At 44.3% G+C, this 25746-nt stretch overlaps 1 protein-coding gene across 4 annotated transcripts; it reads right to left on the bottom strand.

Moving 5' to 3' along the window:
• Positions 1-3054: 3054 nt before the first annotated feature.
• On the bottom strand, positions 3055-21177 carry vegfab (vascular endothelial growth factor Ab). Of its 4 annotated transcripts, none has more exons than XM_080534036.1 (9): positions 20999-21177; positions 19166-19208; positions 17697-17893; positions 16736-16812; positions 15120-15152; positions 11353-11427; positions 10357-10407; positions 8782-8925; positions 3055-4054 (listed from the first exon to the last, which is right to left on the bottom strand). In XM_080534036.1, the coding sequence occupies exons 1-9, from the start codon at positions 21062-21064 to the stop codon at positions 4033-4035; spliced, it is 708 nt and encodes a 235-aa protein (XP_080390162.1). In that variant the 5' UTR covers positions 21065-21177; the 3' UTR covers positions 3055-4032. The 4 variants fall into 4 exon arrangements, with proteins under 4 accessions (XP_080390162.1, XP_080390164.1, XP_080390163.1 ...); XM_080534038.1 differs by lacking the exon at positions 20999-21177 and adding an exon at positions 19345-19689; XM_080534037.1 differs by lacking the exon at positions 10357-10407.
• Positions 21178-25746: the final 4569 nt, after the last annotated feature.

Here is a 25746-nt window from a genome sequence, read left to right on the forward strand (position 1 = left end):
AAAAATGTACTTGTGTTTACACTGCGTATATACCATAGTAAATACATTTAGCCTGGTGTGGAAAAAAAATCATCATCCTGGAAGTTCTCTCATATGTTTCCATGATTTAGAAATGTGTAGGAGTCAAAAATGAAACCAGTATTGGTTTACAGTAACACATTAAAATGTCCCTTTATATAAACAGCCCACTCAGACTGCTGTTAAACTAACAGAGTAAAGTCCAGTCGGTCTACTAGCTTGTGTTGGCTACGTTTACATAGTGGGGGAGACTGGCCGCTAACTTACCTCGACTGGATTCCTGAGTAAACCTCAGATTAAATCATTTACAACATTCTTTGGGGTGTTTAGCTGAATGAGGGGCCCCAAGATTAACCAGGATCAGGGCATATATTCATGCGTATAGCATAAGGCAGCAGCGTCAAAGTGTTTTCACACAGCTGCATTAGCGTTCGGCGCTAACAAGTAATCCAGCCGGAGGCAGCTACCAACAGGCGTCTGTTTCAAAACAAACACGGCCAAAGACCCAACAACCTTCCTTTAATCCACATTTAAGTAGGGATTAGGTTTGCTGCTCACCAAGGAAGCTTCCTGGTTACCATGTGCAATTAGCAATAATGGTTCACTCGTGGTGATGTAATCGAAGTGGCTGCAGGTGAAGTAATTGTAGTTGGTAGGCTGTTGACTCAAAGCCTGTGGTCTGAGACTCAAACACAGCATTCTAAGACTGAGCTTTGTTACTAAGTCACTACCTGTCTTCTTGCAAAGTCAGATGTTTTCTCATTAAACTAGGACTAGGTCATCTGGTTCCTAAATTTCGTTGTTTGGTACCTGTACTGTAGCAATGACAATAAAGTCCATTCATTCATTCATTCATTCATTCATTCATTCATTAAACCCGTTACTTCCTTTTGATGTCAGCTTTGGCGGCATAGGATTTCCTTCATTACGTTACAACATTTACATTTAGCAGATGCTTTTATCCAAAGCGATTTACAAGTTACAAGTAACAAGTAGAGTAAGTTACAAGATGTAGCCTGAAGAGATGGGTCTACAGTCCAGGGTGGAAGATAGGTAGTGATGGCTGAAGATAGGTAGTGAAGGGTAGTCCTTCGCTTCTCCACATCCGGTCTCCTCAGGTGTGTGCCATCCTCGTCATACATGTATTTGTATCACTGCTGTCAGGACTGCAGAGTCACTACCTGTCTTCCGCTGTAGATTGAAGACCCATCTCTCTATATCTTAACTGTCCCTCCTAAAGACCTCTTCATCCCCACTACCCCCCTGTACAGTTTCTCTACTTGTTAGTTATTTGGTTGCTCCACAAATGACATGCAGCTCTCCAGAATTCACAAAATAATTGTAATAAAGTACAACGTGAGCTACGGAGGGTTTTGGGAAACCCGCTTGAACTGCAGAAGGCTCTTTAGAGTTTTTCAGTACTAAGTACTCAGCTCTATGAAGCTTTCAGGAAACACTGATCCGAGCAGGCACACTGCACATACCTCATACATATAAAGTTCGTATTACTTTATACAAATAACTTTTCAATCCGTTTTCCATTTGGAGCCCTGCCTCAACGACATCATGATTAGTCAGAAGAGCTATCTCACCTGAAGGCCTGTAATTCGACAGTGTGGATCAAAAACCAAGCTAACGTGCACTGCTAGTCTGTGGCTGTTGCTATTATGTGCGTCTAACACGCTAGCTCCTGTTGCATGTGGCTTGTGTCACATTGTCTTTTATGATTGGATAGAACTTGTCAGGTGACCTTGTGGAGACGTAGTAGAATATGGAGTCACCTGGGCCATTTCTCCATAGCAGGCCAAAACACACACAGGAAGTAATTCCAAGGTCAGAGGTCTTGTTGGGTATTTCTCTCAAATCCCCTCTGCTTCCTGGTGCTAAGTTTCATAAGCATTCAAAAGAAGAAATTACTGCACACTGCATTCTAGAAGAACCTTTTTTTATTCATAACACCAATGTTTAGGTCAACCCACCTTCACCAAAGGTGTGTGAAGGAATTTCTTCTTTTGAATTATGTCTTATATTCTGACAGACCTTCTCAAGATCACACGATGTTAGAGTCCATCCCTTTACATTTCATACACATAACAGCCAGAGATCATCGATCATACCACAGCCATGTTTCAAACTCTACCTTATACAAACTTATCGAAACCTCAAAACACAGCAACATTTTCTTCATTTTATATATAAAAAATCCCAATATAATTAGTAAATAAATATGTTTCACTACTTTACTTTGCATGGCCACAGAAAATACATTAAAATAAGAAAAGAAACAATAAGATCTATTATGAACTATTGTGATATCTATCAGAAGCTATTGTGACATCAGTGATGATGCAGATTGCTGTTTAACAAACACAAAGCGGTATTCACTTGGTAGGCCTCTTTTAGCAAGGGTTTATTGTTATTTGCATGGTGGAGATCACAAGAATAAACAAGCTCAAGATCACTTACACACACGCACACACACATGCGCATGCACGCACATGCACACACAAACTGTTGCCCAAATACACAAACACATACGCACAAACGCACTTGCACGCACACACACACACACACACACACACACACACACACACACGATAGGCCATAAAGCAGGTTTAAAATCACGCACAAAAACCTACCCCCTCGGGTAAAAAGGGTAGATAAAGTCCATAACAGATAGCTCTATACGTGATCCATTTCAGGAATGTTTACATGTTTTACTTTTTATAAAAGCCAAGAGCAGAAATGTCTCTATGTAGCTAGGCAGAGAGGACACGGCACTGACATCACAAAGGGGGAGTGGGGGGTGGGGAGGGGGGCCGCCCATAGGAAAATAACACTGCATGTATAAATAGATCAAATTAAATATGGGTAGGAGACTGAATACTGAAAAATACTCTAGCATTATAAATTATCTACAATGGACTATGACGTAAAGGGATATTAGCTATGTATATGTACAGACAGATAGCTTGAAATCTATACTACTGCATTCTGTATTGAGTTCAACCACAGACATAGACAACATACTGTACCAACCCCCCCCCCCCCCCCAGCAAAAAAAGAAAAGAAAAAAAGATACACAAATAATTTAAGAAGCAAATTTAGGATTTCTCACTCTTTAGTGATCAGACAGGTTGAGGCACAGTTTGTGAATGGAATCCAGCTACAGTATTTGTTGTTCCTAGTGGTTTTCACAAAGGCTATACCAACATCATCATCATCATCAGTACAGTATCCCTTTAGATATGGCACTCCAACATCCTGTTCTTCAGCTAGCTGGGACAGCAACAGACGCACTTCCAACGTTCAAAAGTATCAGCTCTACAACTTCCTCTCAGAAAAAGGAAGTGACACAACAAAGGGACGGATCCCAGTCTCCCATTGGCTGTCTTGGCGTTGCCATGGTGCTCCTACAGAGAGAATCTATGGACAAGTTGTCTCCATCCCTATACTGTATCTTTTTTTGTGAGAAGTCCTCATTTCTTCTCCTCCTCCTCCTCCTCCTCCTTTTCGCAGATATATGTTTCACATACGAAGTTATACAAAGTTTTGTACGTGTTTTTGATATGACACACAACCTCAGTAGACTTGGATATATCCAGTGAAGTTTTCGCTGTATTTGCATTAATATTAATGAAATCGACAACAAGACTGCAGTCTGGTCACACGCCAGCAAAAATGTAAAACCACACAGCGGCCATTTGCTTTTTTATAATGATGGGTTTTAGTTTTAGTTGTTGTGGGGTTTTCTTTTTCTTTCTTTTTTTAGCAGCAATACAAATTCAGTACGTTTTCTTTATCTCTCTCTTTTAGTATATACAGATATACAATGGGAGGGTATTTCTGTTCATTCAGTTGCCTCTTCTTCTCTCTCTGCTGTTCCTCAAGTCAGTCCGGGGGAATGCCTTCCACAGAGAAGAAGAGCTCAGAGTTCGAAGTTCAAAGTGCTGTGCTGTGAAATATTTTTGTGAATATTCCTTCATTTCCTTTCCTCTGCGGCCCTTCCGCCTCTCATCTCCTGGGCTTGTCACACCTGGGGAGACAGGGGGGGCGGAGACACTGGTTAGGGTGACGTTGATTGGATGAAACCTTTTTGTCATTCCACAGAGTACAACAGAATGTGTTTTTTTGTTCTGGGCACAGGGTCAGCCATAGTCAGTGCCCCTGTCAGCAATTAGGTGTTAAGTGCCTTGCTCAAGGGCAGTGGTAGGCACCTCAGATATGATGCCAGCAACCCTCCAGTCACCGGCTCACATGAAAGCTCCTTTCTGAGGCGGGGACCAAACCAGAAACCTTCCAATTGCTGGCCTGCCTCTCTAACCTCTAGGCTACCTGCCTCTCTAACCTCGAGGCTACCTGCCTCTCTAACCTCGAGGCTACCTGCCTCTCTAACCTCTAGGCTACCTGCCTCTCTAACCTCTAGGCTACCTGCCTCTCTAACTTCTAGGCTACCTGCCTCTCTAACCTCTAGGCTACCTGCCTCTCTAACCTCTAGGCTACCTGCCTCTCTAACCTCGAGGCTACCTTCCTCTCTAACCTCTAGGCTACCTTCCTCTCTAACCTCTAGGCTACCTGCCTCTCTAACTTCTAGGCTACCTGCCTCTCTAACCTCTAGACTACCTGCCTCTCTAACCTCTAGGCTACCTGCCTCTCTAACCTCGAGGCTACCTGCCTCTCTAACCTCTAGGCTACCTGCCTCTCTAACCTCTAGGCTACCTGCCTCTCTAACCTCTAGGCTACCTGCCTCTCTAACCTCGAGGCTACCTTCCTCTCTAACCTCTAGGCTACCTTCCTCTCTAACCTCTAGGCTACCTGCCTCTCTAACTTCTAGGCTACCTGCCTCTCTAACCTCTAGACTACCTGTCTCTCTAACCTCTAGACTACCTGCCTCTCTAACCTCTAGACTACCTGCCTCTCTAACCTCTAGACTACCTGCCTCTCTAACCTCTAGGCTACCTGCCTCTCTAACCTCTAGACTACCTGTCTCTCTTACCTCTAGGCTACCTGCCTCTCTTACCTCTATGCTACCTGCCTCTCTAACCTCTAGACTACCTGCCTCTCTAACCTCTAGGCTACCTGCTGCCTCTCTAACCTCTGGACTACCTGCCTCTCTAACCTCTAGGCTACCTGCCTCTCTAACCTCTAGACTACCTGCCTCTCTAACCTCTAGACTACCTGCCTCTCTAACCTCTAGACTACCTGCCTCTCTAACCTATAGGCTTACAGTGTTTCCTCCAGGATTTTTCACATTAGTGGCGTAGCGGTCCTCTTTCGCGCGCGCGATTATTTTTTCGCGTGCACGCGCATAAAACGTGCACCGGCGCTCAAAACATTGATTGATTGAAAACTTTATTAGAAGATTTGCAGAAGTAGGTACATGAAAGTACATATTACATACAAGGTCAACTAACAGGATAAAAACCCAAGAAAGCCACTGGCTTATTTCAATTGGGGTCCTTGATTCTCAATTCATCGTTACATGTAAGACAGACAAAAAAGCTAGTACTATCTACAAGATAATACAGACAAATAACTATTACTATCTACAAGATAAACACACATCCATCATGGGAAGAACAATACAACAAAACATAAGGTATGTACAGCGGGTAGGACAGGTGGGGACATACACCACAGGTGGGGGCGGGGGACAAAACACAAAGTATGTACAGTGGGTAGTTCGGGTCTTTTAATCTGATTTTTGATTTAGAGGGTCCAGTTACGGATTGCAGCCTCCTGTAAATGTTTTTTGAGAGTGGTTTTGAAGGTGGGCAGTGTTTTGCACTCCTTTAAGATTATAGGAAGGGCGTTCCACATTTTTACTGCATAGTTTGCAAACGAGTTTAACCCCTTGTTTGTGGTGCAACGCGGTTGAACGTGGTTCGTGGAGCTTCCTCTGGTGTTGTATGTGTGGACGTTGTTCACTTTTTGGAAGTATGTTGACAGGTACTTGGGTGTCTTTGTGGTGTAGCGTATCTTGAAGACCAGGCCCAGTGCAAGCTGCTGCACTCTGTCAACTACTCGTAGCCAATCAAGGCTCAAAAAATGAGCAGCGGTTAGATGTGTCCTAGGGTTGAGACCTAGCAGAAGCCTAACCAGTTTATTTTGGGCTGTCTGGAGTCTTGTTTTATGGGCCTTTGTGGTTCTATAGTACCATGATGTTACGGCATAGTCGAAGTGACATTGAATGAGAGCTCCTGATAGGGTCCTCAGTGTGTTTTTACTGACAAGTGAGGATATCCTGTACAAGAATCTAGTTCTATGGTTAACTTTTTTGATTACTTTTGCTGCCATTTTATCTCCGGAAAGATTTGCCTCTAAGATGGAGCCCAGGTATGTAATATCCTCTTTTCTTGTGATATTAATGTTACCCACTTTTATTTTAAAATTTTCAGCCTTTCTGAGTTTAGATGGGGATCCGTATAGGATGGTTTCAGTTTTACCTAGGTGTATTGATAGTTTATTGTCAGCTAGCCAGATGCAGATTCTACTCAGTTCAGTGCTTAGCGCTTTTTCCACCTGCAATATGTCCCTGTCAGAGACCAGCAGAGCCGAGTCATCCGCGAACAGGAATAAATTGCAATCACATGCTGATGACATGTCATTCACATATATTAGGAACAGTAAAGGTCCCAAAATGCTTCCTTGTGGAACGCCGCAGGTCACTGGGAGGGGGGGGGACAGTGTTCCGTTCACACTAACCACCTGTTCCCTCCCCTCTAAGTAGGACCGCATCCAGCTCACCGATGTTCTATCGAACCCTATTGCTTTCAGTTTATCTAACAATATGTGGTGATCTACTGTGTCGAAGGCCTTCTGGAGGTCCAGCATGACCATGCCGCAGTACTTGCCCGAGACGTAATTTCACCAAAAACTAGACGGTGGCAACAATTATAATTTCTTAAATAGCGGTTAAGTCATTAAAGCCGAGCAGGTGATTTTATATAGAAGGTGATCAAATACCAATATATCCTACAGCTGCAGCGGAACATGCGGAACGCGCATTACACACACACACACACAGAAAGATCAATACGAAGTAGGCCAGTGGTGTAGTCTAGGTGACATGCAGGACTACGCCGTATACCCACTAGGAAAGGACAAGGATTTCCATATACCCACTTAAAAATGTGTGAGGATACGTAACGGCGTTTTGTGACAGAACTTTCACTTTCATTCATGAAATTCTCCCCGTCTGTGTTACGAAGCACTTGACTTTTGGACCATTGGGACTGACTATAGCGTCATATACCATCAACGGGGGGAGATGCGACATGAAATATGACAAAATGCACCACTATCATGCACAGATCAGCCTTATAACATGTAATGTTATATATATAACGTTAGACAGGGAGCGCAGATGTATTTTTATGAACGATATGAGGCTGGGAGGGAAAAATCACAGTATACCCACTAGAAAAAACTAGACTACACCACTGAAGTAGGCCTACATGAGTGTACACGCACAAAACCGGCTAACGTTACTCATTAACTATTTACACAAGTAAAATCACAGTGTGACAGTCAGATGGAGCATTCAGTAAACAACAACAGCAAGGTAATGCATCAGCTGAGTTAAAGAAAACTAACTTTTACCTTTGAGGACACCAACATGAGCCCTGCTTACCCGTACCTCCGCCGTTCTGTTCGTGGTGATTTTAGAGGCAATAGATTATTTTTGCCCCGCGCATATTGCTATGAATAGAACTTCGAAGCTAGGTGCTTGCACGTTAGGTGCGAGAATGCTCGGTTAACCCATTAGCGGGAACATTATTTGTTTCACAAAATAGGCTGATTTAATTGACCATGAACATCAGAGACATACATTACGAATGTTCATTTAAAATACTCTATTCTGAGCACTGGTATAAGAACATGAACCAGAGAACAGCAGTAAATGCAATAACCCACAGTCTAACTACCCCTAAATCGTAACGAAATGTAGGTCTGGAAGCGGCCTAAATCTAGCTTCAATCTGCTTTTTTTCTGTTCTCCGGTCATAATAACTCGCTGCCTTTCTGCGCAGCCTGAATCAAAGTGGACTGTCTGAATCAATTAGTGGCGGAGGAAATTCGTTCGTGGCGGCCCGCCACCAATAAATGCATATAGAGGAAACACTGGACTACCTGCCTCTCTAACCTCTAGACTACCTGACCTCTAACCTCTAGACTACCTGCCTCTCTAACCTCTAGACTACCTGCCTCTCTAACCTCTAGGCTACCTGCCTCTCTAACCTCTAGGCTACCTGCCTCTCTAACCTCTAGACTACCTGCCTCTCTAACCTCTAGACTACCTGCCTCTCTAACCTCTAGACTACCTCCCTCTCTAACCTCTAGACTACCTGCCTCTCTGTCCTCTAGACTACCTGCCTCTCTAACCTCTAGGCTACCTGCCTCTCTAACCTCTAGACTACCTGCCTCTCTAACCTCTAGGCTATCTGCCTCTCTAACCTCTAGACTACCTGCCTCTCTAACCTCTAGGCTACCTGCCTCTCTAACCTCTAGACTACCTGCCTCTCTAACCTCTAGACTACCTGACCTCTCTAACCTCTAGTGTCTGGCACTAGATCTCAGCTGATGGCCTCTAGTGGTCTTGGAGAAGACCATGGTCTTGGTAGTCTCACATGGTCATGAAATGTCACTGAATGCCATTACTGTATTGAATCATGTCCCCAAGGAGGAGCAACTTAAGATGTTTGGGTCTATTTCTAAAAGAGTCTGGTCTGGGTCTTGGTCACACACACACACACACACACACCTGCAGGTCCTCTCGTTGAGCTCCAGGTGGCGTGCCCTGCAGTCAGCCTCTGTGTGTCTGCAGGAGCACTGGCAGGTCTGGAGGTCCTGGAGGAACAAGCGCTTCCTCCTGTCTGAACACTGGTCACAGCACGGCTCACACAGACTACAGAGAGAGAGAGAGAGAGGGGGGGGGGGAGAGAGAGGGGGGGGGAGAGAGAGAGAGAGAGGGGAGAAAGTAAGAGAGAGAGCAAGAGGGAGGGATAGAGAGAGAGAGAGAGAGAGGGGGAGAGAGAGAAGGGGGGGAGAGAGAGGGGGGGAGAGAGACAGACAGAGAGAGAGAGATGAGATGCAAAGGTGACAGAAAGAAAAAGAGAGAGGGGAGAGGGAGAAAGTAAGAGAGAGAGCAAGAGGGAGGGATAGAGAGAGAGAGAGAGAGAGAGAGAGAGAGAGATGAGGGACAAAGGTGATAGAAAGAAAAAGAGAGAGGGGAGAGGATGAAAGTAAGAGAGAGAGAGAGAGAGAGAGAGAGCAAGCGGGAGGTATAGAGGAGAAGAGCAAAGGAGAGAACAGAGGAGTTTAATACAAATGGTTTTGACAGAAAATATCATATGCTGCAAGCTCACACGCTCAAGGCAATGTCACTGACCTGTGTGTGTGTGTGTGTGTGTGTGTGTGTGTGTGTGTGTGTGTGTGTAAAGGAGGAGCAGTTGCAGCATATGACATTAGGTCTGTATCACATTGTCGTACAACAACAGCCACGCTTTGCAAGCAGTACAATTACCCCCATTCCCCTCCCCCCTCCCAGCCTCCCTCCCTCCCTCCCTCCCTTTCTCGCCCGTCTCCCCGTCCATGCTGACCAGGGGACCCCCCTTCTACTGTGGTAGGGGGGTACATACTGCTCCAGAATGATTGGCTTGGCCACATATGCCGTTTCTGTTAGACATGCGCCAGCAAGCTCAGGCCAGGATGTTCGGCTTCACACACAAAACCCTGTGTCTGGGTCTGAACTTGAATTCAACTCAAAGACTTAGAACTCAAAGACCAGGTTTTTAACAGTTCTCTGATAGAGATCTCTCGCTTTGAACTTGCATGATAGAAAATAAAACTCAGGGATCTGATTAGCGTGTGAAGATGCAGGGTCCAATTTTATTGAATTAAAAAAGGTGAATTAAAGTGATTTCTGTCTTTAAAGAGACACATATCATATAAAAAGCCAGCAAAGACAACACTGGACAAAAACAGGTTTAAGTTACACAGAACAACTCTAGATGGACAATACCATTCTGCTTCCAAAGGGGGGGGGTTGGGGGGGGGGGGAGTGGACCAAACCATCTTTAACAGAGTAGTCTAGGGATGTGGAACATTCCATATCAAGGCACAGCACCAGAGACAGGAAGTCTATTCTTGCACATTAACACCATTGAAACATGAGCACCTTGTTTCATTGATAATAAAAAAAAAGCAACTAAAGACTGTGTCGCTACTGTAGGCAACAAAGACAAAGGCACACATAAACTGGCTAAACAGTTTGTCGGTTTACATAACCCAGAAAAACACACAAGGCGATTGGCATCACTGGGGTTTTCACACACACCACAAAAGCACGGTGGATGGCAGGGGTGACGGGATGACGGACTGCAAAAACCTGTTTGGGGGCATGAGAAGAAAAACAAGAAGAAGAAAAGACACGAGGAAAACAAGGAGTGATACCAGACACAGCAAAGCGGTTCAAGACTCAACAGCGGTCCGAGGTTGCCGTGGTGGCGATTCCGACACAGATACCAGATTAGTGTGATCGTCTGCAAAAGCCATGCTGGTCGGGCCTTGTTGTCTTACCGTCCCCGTCAACACTAGGTAGAAGTTGCCCCTTACTACAGATCTAGGATCACATTATCTACCCCCTGTATTCTAACCTTTACCATTTGGGGGGGGGGTGGATAGGCTACATATCTGATCTGATCCTCTGTCAGTCGTTAGAGGCAACTTCTATCTGCTCCTTATCCTCCATTATGCCCCAACCCTAGAACACTCCTTCCCATCATTCCCACCCTTAGGGTTTGTTATCTTTGCTATCTAAGGGTGGGAGTATGGAGGTGGGGGTCTGTGGGGGGGGGGTTGCGTTAAGGTTGTTTAAATCGTGTGAGAAGTGTGTGGGTAGCCAGTCTGTTTCTGCTCTAACCTCTTGGTCGTCTTCCGTGTTGACTGAGTTAGCTAGCTAAAGAGCTAATTTAGCCTAGATAGATAGATAGATAGATAGATAGATAGATAGGTACTTTATTGATCCCTGAGGGGAAATTCAGGCATTACAGCAGCTCAGACCACGAAACAACAACAACAAAATAGAAGTTACAAGTAGTAAGCTAAAGGCGGGTAGCTTAGCTTAGAGCTTAGTTAGCAGATGGGTAAGCCAAAGCGGGAAGAGACTGGCCCCAGGTCTAGTATGTGGGGTGGTGGGTGGTGAAAGGAGGTGCTCGTGGAAGCATTAACTGGTGTAAATTAAAAGGGACAAATTAGCTCCTCCCACACAAGCTTAATGATGACGAGGGCCACACTCAGGTGCAGGTGGGGAGAGAAGGCAGAGCTGACGTACGATTCGCGATTCTTTTTGTCGCTGTTTTTCTTTCGCTTTCTCTTTTGGCCTTTGCCCTTGCCTTTCCGGGGTTTTCTGGAAGAGAAGAAGAAGAAGCACAACAACAACGCAGAGAGAGAGACGTCTGAGAAGGAGGACGAACAAGGATACACGTCAACCTGATCAGATGATCAGACAATAGCACAGTTATAATCATATCAATCAATCAATGAGCCACTCATTCAGACAGGATAAATGGATGCTCAGCTTCCGAGAATTTTAACTGTCATTTTCAAATACAAACTTTTTGCTATCAGTACCAGAAAATACTTCTGTTAAAACAATAAACAATAGAACGTTCCCTCCTCTCTCAGATATCATTTCACATGTTTTAATGTGAATTATTGGATTAAAGCTTGGCTGTGGAAGTTGTTTTTATGCCTAAACTCTCCCTTAGGTGCTCTTAAATTTCGGACAATGGTGACTAGGCTCTTTTTCCACGAAAACAGGTCAACAACAATTTTGGACCGATTGAATTTGAACCTGAGACAGCAGCACAATGAGCTCAAGGTAGGGTCTACAAACCCAGCACATTTCACTCATTATGATTTCACTAATAATACAACATCGTGGTAATTAAAGATATAGAATAGCTTCACACACTCAGGGGTTAAATTTTGCAACTTTTCCCACTCCTCGAGGATCAGGAGAGGTCGAAATGTTGCATCAACAAAGTTGTCAAAACATTATTACTGATGGAGCAACACAACAGCGGGGGGTGTATTACACTCTCCTTTCACATCGAAACAATTAACTTTCAGTCACAAGATAGCAGAGAAAGGCTTATACGTTTCACAAGTACCCCGTATGACTGCTGCTGTGAACAATCATTCACGGCTTCTACCCAATAGGAACTCGCAGATCAGGGTTATGGCGAGCTCCGATTGGATGCCAGATCTCGTCCATTCAAGTTCGGCATCCTTTGGTTTGTCACTAACATTAACTTTGACACTAACGATCCATGAGGCCCCACACCACAGAGAGGTCAGAGGTCAACGTTCAGACCAACAGTAAAACAACGGTAGCATCAAAACCAGAAGTTGAATGACCCCATGGGCATCCCTGTGTAGAAATACAGCACTAAATCCAGACTCATAAATGACACATAAACTCTGTAAACTTGTTAAAACAAGGTTAAAATGGGTCTAAAAATACACACCCTTCTATATCACACACACACCATAAAACCTATACGACCAACCAGAGACCCTAGTTATTCCTGCAACCAAAATAAACAAAACAATTTGTTGCAGTACGAGGAAAAGGAGAACGACCCTCAGTAGATCCTTGGTACAGCCATTGGCGCGTAAACAAAGTAAAAGAAATTGTGTAAAAAAAGAGTGGGGGTCTCAAACATCAGACAGCGTTATCTGTTGTACGTCACAGAGCAGTAAAACAATATAACAACCGAACTCTGAGTCAACCGTAAACCCGAGGCGGTTGAGCCAGTAAAGAGAGGATCAGAAGAGATGGAATGCTGAGAGCAGGTGTAAAAGGACAGGTGTAGGGGGCAATAACCTCCTCAGTGTGCCACTCATTTCCTGAGTGACACACCTGAGATGGGCCATAGAAATACATAGGTGTTTCTGGGCTCGACGGAATCAGTAGACTTATGGTGCGTTCAAGCACTCCTCTGAAACTCTTGAACCTCCCACAATGCTCCCTATTGGTTGATTCTGACATTCTTCAGAGTGGAAAACTCCGGTCCTCGTAAGAAAGTTTCCAAATCAGAAACTGCTCAGTTTTCCTGTTTCCGAGGAGCTCTTGAACGCAGCATTTATCATCATGTCACCATGGTAAGTTGATAAGTTGATGCTATGTTACATACTACTGTATAAAACACTGGACACACCATACAGATCACAATCTGTGTGGACAGAGAGGGGTGAGAGAGAAAGAAAGAGAAAGAGAGAGAGAATGGTGAGGACGAGAGAGAGTCAGATAGAGGGATAGAGAAAACAGAGGGATGCTGACAGACTAAAAGAGTTGTGGAATTATATTTAGTAGGGGTGTAACGGATCGCCCCCCACGGTTCGGCACGCATGTGTACCGCGGATCAATTGCAAAATGTAACCAAGTAATAATATTACTTAATATTAGTTCATATCCCTTGTAAATCACAATGTAGAGTTGCCATGAAAAGATAGACGCGACAGTTGCGTGCTTTCTTTTACTCTAAAGCGCAATGATAGGTTGATAATGGGGGAAAACATCCAGAACAACAAGGCTGCGTTCATAAATTCGCTCTGGAATCTGATCAGCATTCATGGAACGCCTCTTGTCCAATCAAATTACTTGGTCCCTTTATGACGTCGGACCCAGTGTGCTCTCCGGCGCTCTCAGAGCAAATTTACGAACGCAGCCCAAGTATATCATGGCGAGTGCTGCTAATGTTGGCGACAGAGAAGAACTCGAAATGCCTCCCTCGTCATTTAAATCCCATGTATGGGAGCACTTTGGCTTCTCTGTCAATTATAACAATGACGGACAGTGTCATTGGAAGTGTGGTTGATAAAAAAAAGTTACAGTGTTTAAGCGTTGTGCAACGAGAAAGTCGTACGAGCATGGCCACACATTTGACGGGAGTGTTGACGGGAGGCACGAAAAAGGCAGCTTGACAACTTCTGATAATGTAGCCAATTTTTTTATACCATGTTTAAAGTAAGGTTTCACTTTATTATATAGTTAAAAGTGGCAGAAAACATGTTTATTTGTCTGCTTTAAAGAGCCCAGTGATTCACTGCTGCAACCAGGTGCCTCCTCCCTCTCTTCTACTGCATCATTTAAGTTGAATGTGTGTTTCTGTTTAATATGTAGCCTAATGTTTGAGTGTAGAATATGTTATGTATGTATATATATATATATATATATATATATATATATATACACACACACACACATATATATATACCAGTTTTGACATCTTGAATGTTGTTGGGTTTTACACAGTTAAAAGTGGTGTTTTTACAGAATTCGAGGAAAAAGCTTTTTATTTATATTTTTATGTTTTGTGTTGATCCGAAAAATTATCCGATCCGTGACTCAAAAACCGTGACACGATCCGATCCGTGAGTTAGGTGATCCGTTACACCCCTAATATTTAGTAGTAGCGATATTTGGTGTCTGGGGCAGTTCTTATGCGCTCTGCGCTACGGGCTCTCTCCTTGCTGATTGCGCGATGCAGGACAGCTGTGGGAGGAGATGGTGTGTGTGCTCTGTAATTCATCTATATCTATACATTTGATAAGTAAGTAATCTAGCTAAGTAAGTAAGCTAGCTAACTATGATTGAAAATGAAGTAGTATCCAGCTATTATCCATTATATTTATCACTACTTTGGCTGATGTGATGTGGGTTAACTAGCCATCTCTGTAACATCAGCGGAGTGAACCAAAAGTACAAAGTGAGAAACTCCTTGCTGTGATTGTATCAGACATACGTAACTCTTTAAGTGCCGGACCAGGCAATGTTCAGGCTTCTGTTCACACCCAATCTGGTAGATTACATGGAATCACACAAGGTCCTAACCAGAGTAATTTCTCTGTAAATCGTGTTCACACACCTTACCTGGGAAGGCTCATATGTGTGAAAGGGGTTAGAGAGACAGAGAGAGAGAGAAGGAGAAAAAGACCATAAACAAGAGAAAGAAGGAGATGACAAATAGACATTTCCTCTCAAACCACAGTTTCCTCCATTCCCAAAACCCAGACCACAGCAAGAGTACTCACTTTTCTTTCTGCTCTTTCACTTCTTTCTTTGGCCTGGAAAACAGAAACAAACAAGGAGGATGTTACCTCACAGCCCACCGTTTGTAAACAGATACGCATCATCAACAGTGGCCAGATTAGACACAGGCACGCTCAGTCTGGGTGGCCCTGTAGCACTCTGCCAGTGTCTCCCTGCCCTGATGGCATAAGTGGCTATGATAATACTGGCTTTAGTTCTAACAAGGCTGGCTTTCTCCCTGGCCTGACACACGCACACACAGACACGCACACGTACGCACGCACACACACAGACACGCACACACACTCTCACACATACACACACACATTGTCACACATACACACACACGCACACACACACACACACACAGACACAGACGCGCACGCGCGCGCACACACACACACACACACACACACACACACACACACACACACACACAGAGAGACACACAGAGACACACAGAGACACACACACACACACACACACACACACACACGCTGGTCTGATAACAATGGTGAATTGTCAAATCTATTTCATTGCTCAACTTGACAGCTCAGTTGCCGATAACTGATTGTGGAGCAACAAATCCACTGGCACTCAGAAGGAGCTAATCCAGGGGGCTACGTGGGGCCAAGGATTGGGAAACATGTCATTTCACACTCTCAACTCCACTGGGTCATAGAAAACTGCATGTTACACTTCATTTTACTTGCAATAAAATTGGTGGAGAAACCGTTTGGAATTGTAACATTAAAACAGAATACCAATGGTAAACATTAAAGTGTGTTAACTTGTTTTCAGGCAGACCTTGTGAAAACATGTCGCTGAATGCTCCACCAGACCCTGTCTTACTGTACAGGCTGGTGGAGGTAGAAATCGGAGGATGGGCTCTTTGTAATGAGGAATGGTCTCAAACATGGCCTTCCTCATTCCATCATACCATTCCTCATTGTATTCCATGATAGCATTCCTCATTGTATTTCAAGCATTATAAATGGTCCTCTATGGCTCAGTTGGTAGTAACAATGCTTAGGTTGTGGTTTTGATTCCCGCTGGGCCATATATACTGTATACTGAAACATGTATGCACTCACTGCAATGTAAGTCACTTTGGATAAGTGTCAGCTAAATGGCATATATTATTATGATTATTATTATTATTATTATTATTATTATAGGTAGTAAAATACTACGATACTGTGCCCTGAACATGGTTACTGCAAGGAGAGGAATCATGTTGGACACCTCTGTTGTGGTTTTAAAAATAATGCTGATTCTGATTCTTAATGCTGATGTTTGAAAGCGACTGTGTGACATCTCAGTGACCTCTGAGTGAAGGCTATATATAGGTACTGGGGAGCCCTAACCTTGGTGAGACGTCTTTCTGAAGTGAGTCGTCACTTTATCTTCGCTAGGCTAATAGATTAGTCAGTGAAACTCTGATTGTGAAGAGGACCTAGGAGACAAAACAACCATATGTAACATGGATGAACAATAAAGCTATCTGAATTCTTCTGACTTGGAGAGACCTCAGTTCTGCTATTAAAAAGTAACATGGGTATAATGGTTAGTTACTGTATATTTGTATGTGTGTGTGAGTGTTTTAGATGTTTCTTACCTGCATTCACATGCACTGTGCTCTGTAAAATTCATAAAAATATCATTTTGTTGCCTATGGGGTTTTATTCTTTTGATCTGTGGAAACAAGAAACAAAAAAAGATATTGTGAAAAACACGCCGACTCTTCAACAAATATGGTAATGAAAGTGCACAAAAGGGAGAACGATTCAGAGACTGAGGAAGGTGGTGGTGGTGGTGGGGGATGCTGAAACAGAGTGATAAAGAAAAGAGAAGGATGGGTTGAGTGAGGGGATAGGAGGTGGAAGCCTCACCGCCTCCACAGGGAGATGAGGAGTCTGAGGTTCAACCTTACAGAGAGGTCAGACCTGAGCCTCGGTCGTGTTTGGATGTAATGAAGTAGGGAGGGGGAGGTCTAAAAGGTTTAGGGTTAAAAGGTCGAAGGTCGGGGCGCTTAGGTGGCGTAGCGGGTTAAGCGCTGACCATGTAACTGCAGGGTCCCCGGTTCGATTCCGTCCGGGGACATATGCTGCATGTCATCCCTCCTCTCTCTCTCACCCATCCTTCCTGTCTAAATCTTCACTGTAACTGTCAATAAAAATGAAAAATATGAGTGGGACTGCCCCACTCAGAAAAAATAACTTAAAAAAAAAAAAAAAAAAGTAGAAGGTCGAGCTGAAATGTCCATGTGGACATCATGTGAAGCGGCAGGGACGTAGTGGCTTAACGTTTTAACCCCTTCATTCACCCCTTAATTTTCTTTACAATTTTCTTCTTAGCATTTTGACAGATGGTAGAACACTGCTGTTTTTCCACATCCTGTATGTCGACACTAGCATGGAGGGGGTGGTTGATAACGAATATGAGGTTAAAACGTGGCGAGGGTGAGGCAGCCCTCCGTCTCCACAGAGCTCTTATGAAACACAGGAGTCGGAGGGTTTAAAAAAGGTCAAAGGTGCAAAGGTCAAAGGTCACGAGTGGGTGGTGGGTGGTGGTCTCACCTCCATGGTGATGTTATGGGTGGAGGTGGGCGTGCACTGCAGCATCTCGTCGTTGCAGCAGCCGGCGCAGCGCGTCAGGACCACGCATGAGGGGATGAAGATGTGCTCCACCTCCTCGGGGTACTCCTGCAGGATCTCCACCAGCAGCTCCCGCGGCCGACACAGACTCCTGTTGTACACCTCCATGAAGGAGATCACTGTAGAGGAGGGAGAGAGTGCGCGCACACACACACACACACACACACACACACACACACAAACACACTTATTATACACCTGCATGAAAAAAAACACTTCCTTCTTCTAGCATTATGACTGCCAATGGCCCTGAGCAGAGATTACTTTTCTTGCGATGACTGATGGATAGATGACTCACTGACTTAGACAAATGTATCCGTTGTAAGTCGCTTTGGATAAAGGCGTCTGCTAAATGCCCAAAATACAAGTGTAAATGTAAATGGACTCAACAGAAATATGACATCTCTTACACACTCTTCCCTTCATTGGTCAGCAGCTTGACTACATCTTGTGTCTTCAAGTGACAACATCTCAAAATCGCCTCTGTAGCTCTTTCTCTCCCTCCCTCTCTCCCTCCCTCTGTCTCTCCCTTCCTCTTGCACTCCCTCTCCCATGCAGCCACCATCACTCCCTTCACCTGCCTCCCTCCCTAACTGCCTCCCTCCATCTCTCTCCCCCTCCATCATTCTCTCTGCCTCACCATCTATGATTCTCTCTGCTTGTCTGTCCATACGCTATTACTCCGTCATCCTCCCCCCCTCTCTCTCTGTCTCTTCAAACCCTCTCTCTCTAAACCCTTCCACGATCTGTCCCTCTTCCACTCCTCCTTCACTCTCACTCTTGTTTTCCCTCTCAACTTTGTTTTCCTCTCGCTCTCTTTCTCTCCCGGCCCTCCCAAAACTATAAAAATGGTCAAGTAAAACACTAAAAACACGCTAGGGACTCGTATGTTGGGAAAGATGTTTCGCCACCACAGACCATACAGCAGACAAGACAACACCCCTGAAAAAAAAAAGATGCATCTGGAGCAAGAAAATATAGTGCTCCCCCCCTGCAGAGTTCAAGTGACCAGCCAAGTCAAACATGCTACTGATGAGTGGGTGAGGGGCTCTCGTCCAAAGACGTTGTGCAATTGTGGATTGTGTAAAGAGGGTCTGAGAGGGCCAAAGATGAAATTCCATTCTATAAAAAAAAATACAGTTAACATAACATTTCCCCATCTTAACCTCAAACAATGTTTCCAGCTGGAATTTGTGCAGATAGCAACTGTAAAGGGCCAGTATCCTGATTGAAATGTGTTTCAGTCAGAATACAAAAACTGAGGAGTGCAGTTACACATGAGTCCCACCAGACGGCGGACTTCAGTGTGCTCCGTTTCAAGGTGAACCGTTTAGTTGGCACGGGGTTCCCTACGTCAACCCTATTCCCACGGTGCCCTGTCCAACACCTACCGTCATGCGCACTCCTCCCGCCTTCCCTCGGTATGTGGGCACTCTGCGCGGGAGAAAGGAAAAAAAGACAAGCACGTTGGTGGTTACATTGCGACATACCAAACCCTCATGTAATAACAGTGTGTTTCACACTCAACTAAACTGTAGCCAAACGACAAAGTTAACTTAGTGTCACTCACCAGTGACTAAATTATAACAAAATCGACTACGTGGCGCAGACGTTCGATATGACGCAGGCCGCTGTCAAAGATCCCCCTGGTTGTTGTTTGTGTTGTTTCAAACCCAAGGACGGTATTGTCATTCCCTGTTAAGGTGTAGGCCATAGGCTACGCTTGCAAATGTTTCCGTTTTCTAGTTAAACACGATACATTCATTAACTGTCGCTGCCATGAACCGCATGCGCCTGGAGTTTGTTACATTTCTGTCAGCCCAGTCGCGCCAGAATGGATTTTTGGCATCTCTCTCTCTCTCTCACACACACACACACACACACACACACACACACACACACACACACACACACACACACACACACACACACACACACACAAACGCACGCACGCACAGTTTCCCTTGACTCGCGCAATAGCTCTCCAACATTTCGTGAGACCGGGAGCTGCAGTGCCAACTGGCTCTTTCACTGAGAAGGATCTGAGTTTTCAGTTGGAGCAAGGCAAGCGCACAATGTGTCCAGTTCAACCGGTGACCATTTTCATTCTAGTCGGAGAATTAAAATCTTCCGAGGGTTTTTTTCAGGCAGCCGCAGTCACGCCCCTTGGTGGTGTGAGGGTCTGGCGATTGGGGCTGACGATTGTCCAATAACACTCCAAAGGGTTATTATATTGAAGAAGTGAGTGCCAAGCAGCGAACTCACCCAGGGACAATGTGATGATATACCTACTTACGACCAGTTGCAATCGCTCGTTTAATACCAAGCGCTTCACCGAGCTCAGACGGGTTAGCGGGTTGACCGTCGTGAGAAGTGGGCTGCTTGCACTCACAGCAAGTTCAACCTTCAGCTCAGCCTATCAGGGTAGAGTTGTAAACGTGTGTTTTAACACTAGAGTTCACTACTAAGTTATCATCACTGGCCAATAGTCATTCAGTGCATGTGAGACCCCGAAACTAGAACTACTACTTCGAAATTCAGAATTCATCAATTGGTTCTCATGAACTTTGGGAAGAATTGTGTGATTTGAATAGATGATTTAAAACCCGGGTGCTGTTTTTTTCCCTCAGATGTTTGCTCAAAGGTTATGGGAACAACATTGATCTTGATTAATGATTTATAATCTAAGTTAGAATGTCGTCCAAGCCTCAACAATTGGGTATTCTAAAGCCTAATAGTTGATAAATATGATAACATATATTTTTTCCTGAAATGTCTAAATACTATTGTGGTTGTTATTGCGAACTAAAATGAAACCAGACTTGAGACGCCAGCGAGTGAACCTGCTCTCATTATCAAAATACAGCCGCTGCGCCTTTAAAGCGTAATAATATCACCACGGTGGTTTGAGCAGGCCCGACTCTAAATTTCATAACATAAACCTAAAACCATTCAATATCCCAACTCTGACACCGAAAAAGGCAACACCCACCATATTAGATAGTGTATGCGTGAGGTCGAGGTAGTGTCTTGTTTGCGTAATGACTATTTAAATATCCCAGAAGCCACGAAACATGTTGAGGTTGTTTAAACATGAGCAATGACCTAGCGAGGGGATCGACAAGGACGACCTACACATTAACGACACTTGACCACATTTCGCAAACGTAATCGAAGCGGAATCGTCCAAATTGACGACTCCCGATTTGAAACACATAACTCACCGTGACAGCTGACAAATACAGAAGCGGCACGAAGAATATTAGTGACAAACTGTCAACCAAGTTCATGATTGAAAATCCAAATGCAAATGTCGATTTAAAATCCAAGCGGGTAATCTGGTGTTTTCTTCCAAAACATTTGTGAAGTTTAAAACAATAATAACAAAGCGTGACTGCTAGAACTTCTCCAAAAGGGGGACGGGGGGCTGTAGTGGCGTCAAATCCATTTTGGTCCCACGGTGGAAGAAGACGCGACACCTGAGAGGAAATTCTACGTGCATACCGTATTTCTTTCAACTGTTGCCAATAATTTTCAAGATATCCAGAAACATGAGAATCCAGGACGCGTATCTTCTCACATTGTTCTGAAGTAGACCTTTATTTTCTTGAAAAGAAATTGCAATCCACATTACAAAAGTAATCCCATACTGGTGTGGTATACTGGTGTGCCAGCCGTCTCCAAGTGCGTGTCCATTGGAAGAAGTGTTACACAAAAAAAAAAGTTACTGAAACTTTCGCTCCCACATTAACTTCCAGCCGTAGCAACCCCAGAATAGAATTGCGTTTCCGATCACGTGAATCAAATCTGTTAAGTGATATGCGTCAAAACGTCCCTCCGTAAAATGAGCGGGGTTTAATGTATTTACTGGTCGTTCTCCCGGTGCGCTTGATCCTAGCTCTCCTGTTGGAATCCTTAACACATCACCGTAAATCTGCAACGTATCTACCCTGTCTATGGATACAGACACACTGGCGGATTTGGGTGCCGCGGATTGGCTGAGCGACAAGGAGGTGGGCGGGGTTCATCTATCAAACCTTGACTTGAGTGATAACCTCAGACAAGCTACTGTAAAAGTGAAGAAAATAAACGAGTTAAAATTGTCTTGTCTTGTTGTCATGTTGTATTGTATTACGCTGTGTCTTGTAATTTGTTAAGAGATGATGACAGTTACATTTCTATAAACTGCAATATCATGTTTGGTTACAGTCACCAATGATCAATATAAGACACCACTGTCTAATTGATCATTCATTACTTTTATGTCTTTTACTCTATCTTTAAATATCTATATTTTCAGTAGGCCTATCGCCAGCCATCGTCCATCCATCATAACGATTTGACTTGAGTCATCATCACAAGTCAAGTCAAATCGTTATTGGACCAGACAGCAAATCATGCTATGAACGCGGAACATTGGATTATAGCCCACCAACACCCAATTCTATTAGGCTACATATAATTATTAAATTGGACACATGTAGTATATGTGCACTGCCCAGTGACCCCTATAAACAAAAACGCTTACATTTCGTCTGTAGCCAACGTAATGCTATGATATAGCCTAATATTTGAAATAGGCTACGCGTGAGTCTTGAGACAGGGAAACATCACTCAGCGAATGCATCTACAACCAACAACTTCCCCGATGCAACGACAAGATTCCCACTAGACAGTGGAAACCGCTTAGCGAATTAGGACGTGGGAGTTTTAGAATGTGTGTAGGCTACGTCTTGCCACGTACAGGTGTGTGTGTGCGTGCGTCTGGGAACGCTTCTCTGCCGGCTTGTTCCAGCGCGCGCTGAACATGTGAGCTGTGGTCATCCGGTCAATACGCGTCATTGTCACGGAAAGTTGGAGTGTGCGCGCCGCGGCTCCGGTGTGTCCGGCAGAGCTAAAAGGGTTTTCTGTGTTCCCTCGAAACTAGCTCGCGAGTGCCAGAAAGACCACCTGACAGACGTCAGGTCTTTTTTTTACCGGTCTTTTTAAATATATCTCAGCAACGAACGTGCGCAACCCCTCGACCGTTGAATCAGACAAGAGAAAGAAAGAGCAGTCCTCGGAGGGTATTGATATAGACAGAGGAAATAATCACCACCCGCCCCCCCCCCCCTCTCTCTCTCTCTCTCTCTCTCTCTCTCTCTCTCTCTCTCTCTCTCTCTCTCTCTCTCTCTCTCTCTCTCTCTCTCACACACACACACACACACACGCGCACACGCACACGCACACGCACACGCACACACACGCACACGCACACGCACACGCACACGCACGCACGCACACACACACACACACACACACACACACACACACACACACACACACACACACACACGTGGTCAGTCTTTAGGGGTGTTATGTGTGTTTATTGTCAGACTATGGCTACTTCCATCGGCCCTGTTCAATTCTATTGATATAGAATGTCTTCTATTCAAAGCTTGATAAACTTCACAGAATCTGTCTGCCCTCTACCGGTGACACGAAGTACTGCACACAGAGAACAGGTATGCAGTACATTATAATAATAATAAACTTTATTTATGTATCATAACATTTTGTTATGTTACAGCCTTATTCCAAAATGGATAATAAAAAAAAAATCTCAAAGTTCTACACGCAATACTCCATAATGACAAAGTGAAACGTTTTTTAAAAAAATCTTTGCAAATGTATTAAAAATAAAACCCTCAAATATCACATGTACATAAGTATTCACACCCTTTGCTATGACACTCAAAATTGAGCTCAGGTGCATCCTGTTTCCACTGATCATCCTTGAGATGTTTCTACAACTTGATTGGAGTCCACCTGTGGTAAATTCAATTGATTGGACATGATTTGGAAAGGCACACATCTGTCTACTATATAAGGTCCCACAGTTGACAGTGCATGTCAGAGCACAAACCAAGCCATGAAGTCAAAGGAATTGTCTGTAGACCTCCGAGACAGGATTGTATCAAGGCACAGATCTGGGGAAGGGTACAAAAAATGTCTGCAGCATTGAAGGTCCCAATGAGCACAGTGGTCTCCATCATTCTTAAATGGAAGAAGTTTGGAACCACCAGGACTCTTCCTAGAGCTGGCCAAACTGACCAATCAGGGGAGAAGGGCCTTGGTCAGGGAGGAGACCTGAGCAATCAGGGGAGAAGGGCCTTGGTCAGGGAGGTGACCTGAGCAATCAGGGGAGAAGGGCCTTGGTCAGGGAGGAGAAGGGCCTTGGTCAGGGAGGTGACCAATCAGGGGAGAAGGGCCTTGGTCAGGGAGGTGACCAATCAGGGGAGAAGGGCCTTGGTCAGGGAGGTGACCAAGCAGGGGAGAAGGGCCTTGGTCAGGGAGGAGACCAAGAGCCAATCAGGGGAGAAGGGCCTTGGTCAGGGAGGTGATCAGGGGAGAAGGGCCTTGGTCAGGGAGGAGAAGGGCCTTGGTCAGGGAGGTGACCACGAGCCCGATGGTCAGATGATGGGAGAACCTTCCAGAAGGACAACCATCTCTGCAGCACTCCACCAATCAGGCCTTTATGGTAGAGGGGCCAGACGGAAGCCACTCCTCAGTAAAAGACACATGACAGCCCGCTTGGAGTTTGCCAAAAGGCACCTAAAGGACTCTCAGACCATGAGAAACAAAATGATCTGGTCTGATCAAACCAAGATTGAACTCTTTGGCCTGAATCCCAAGCATCATGTCTGGAGGAAACCAGGCACCGCTCATCACCTGGCCAATACCATCCGCGCTCTGGACCTCAGCCTGGGGTGAAGGTTCACCTTCCAACAGGACAACGACCATAAGCACACAGCCAAGATAACAAAGGAGTGGCTTCAGGACAAGTCTGTGAATGTCCTTGAGTGGCCCAGCCAGAGCCCAGACTTGAACCCGATTGAACATCTCTGGAGACATCTGAAAATGTCTGTACACCGACGCTCACCATCCAACCTGATGGAGCTTGAGAGGATCTGCAAAGAAGAATGGGAGAAACTGCCCGAAAAATAGGTGTGCCAAGCTTGTAGCATCATACTCAAGAAGATTTGAGGCTGTAATTGCTGCCAAAGGTGCTTCAACAAAGTATTGAGCAAAGGGTGTTATGTAGCCTACATGTGATATTTGAGTGTTTAATTTTTTGTATAAATTTGCACAGATTAAAAAAAAACATTTTCACTTTGTCATTATGGGGTATTGCGTGTAGAATTCGGAGGGGGAAAAAAAGAATTTAATCCATTTTGGAATAAGGCTGTAACATAACAAAATGTGGAAAAAGTTAATACTTTCTGGATGCACTGTATAACTGTACACACTCTGCCGGTGACACAAGGTACTGCACACAAAGAACAGGTATGCATACATTATAATAATAATCAACTTTATTTATATAGCACTTTTTAAAAACAGTTTTACAAAGTGCTTTACAAATGTGCAGATAAAACAGATATGCAAATAAAACCAGAAAACATAGCTAAGTAGAAAACAGTAAAACACAACAGATTAAAAAGAATAAAGGCAGTATCAAATAAAGGCTAGTGTATAAAAATTAGTTTTAACAAGACATTTATATAAAATACAGATGTTACTAGCCTAATATCCTCAGGCAGGTGGTTTCAGAGTCTAGGGGTCATAATGGCAAAGGCACGGCCACCTTTTGTCTTCAGTCTAGACTCCAGGACTGACTCCAGGGGCCGATTCCTAGAAGGCTGATTATCTTCTAATCGGCGATAATCTTCTAATCGGCGATAATTTCAGTTTGCATTCAGTTCCATCAATGTGGCTCAAATAATTCGCTGTTTGGTTGCTCTGCAACCAATCCTTCTGAGTAATTCTGGTCGCGAGCAGACTTACAGGCTGGTTTAGGTAATGCGTGCGTCAAAAATGTCTCACAGGCGGAAACTACATCCCGAACGACAGTCAAGTGTCTTTTAGGAAATATTAGTTCCCATTTTTTACGAGATAGATAGATAGATAGATAGTTTGACTGTGTGATAGA

This window comes from Nansenia antarctica (assembly GCF_963989245.1).
Source record: "Nansenia antarctica genome assembly, chromosome: 6".
Classification (NCBI taxonomy): domain Eukaryota; kingdom Metazoa; phylum Chordata; class Actinopteri; order Argentiniformes; family Microstomatidae; genus Nansenia; species Nansenia antarctica.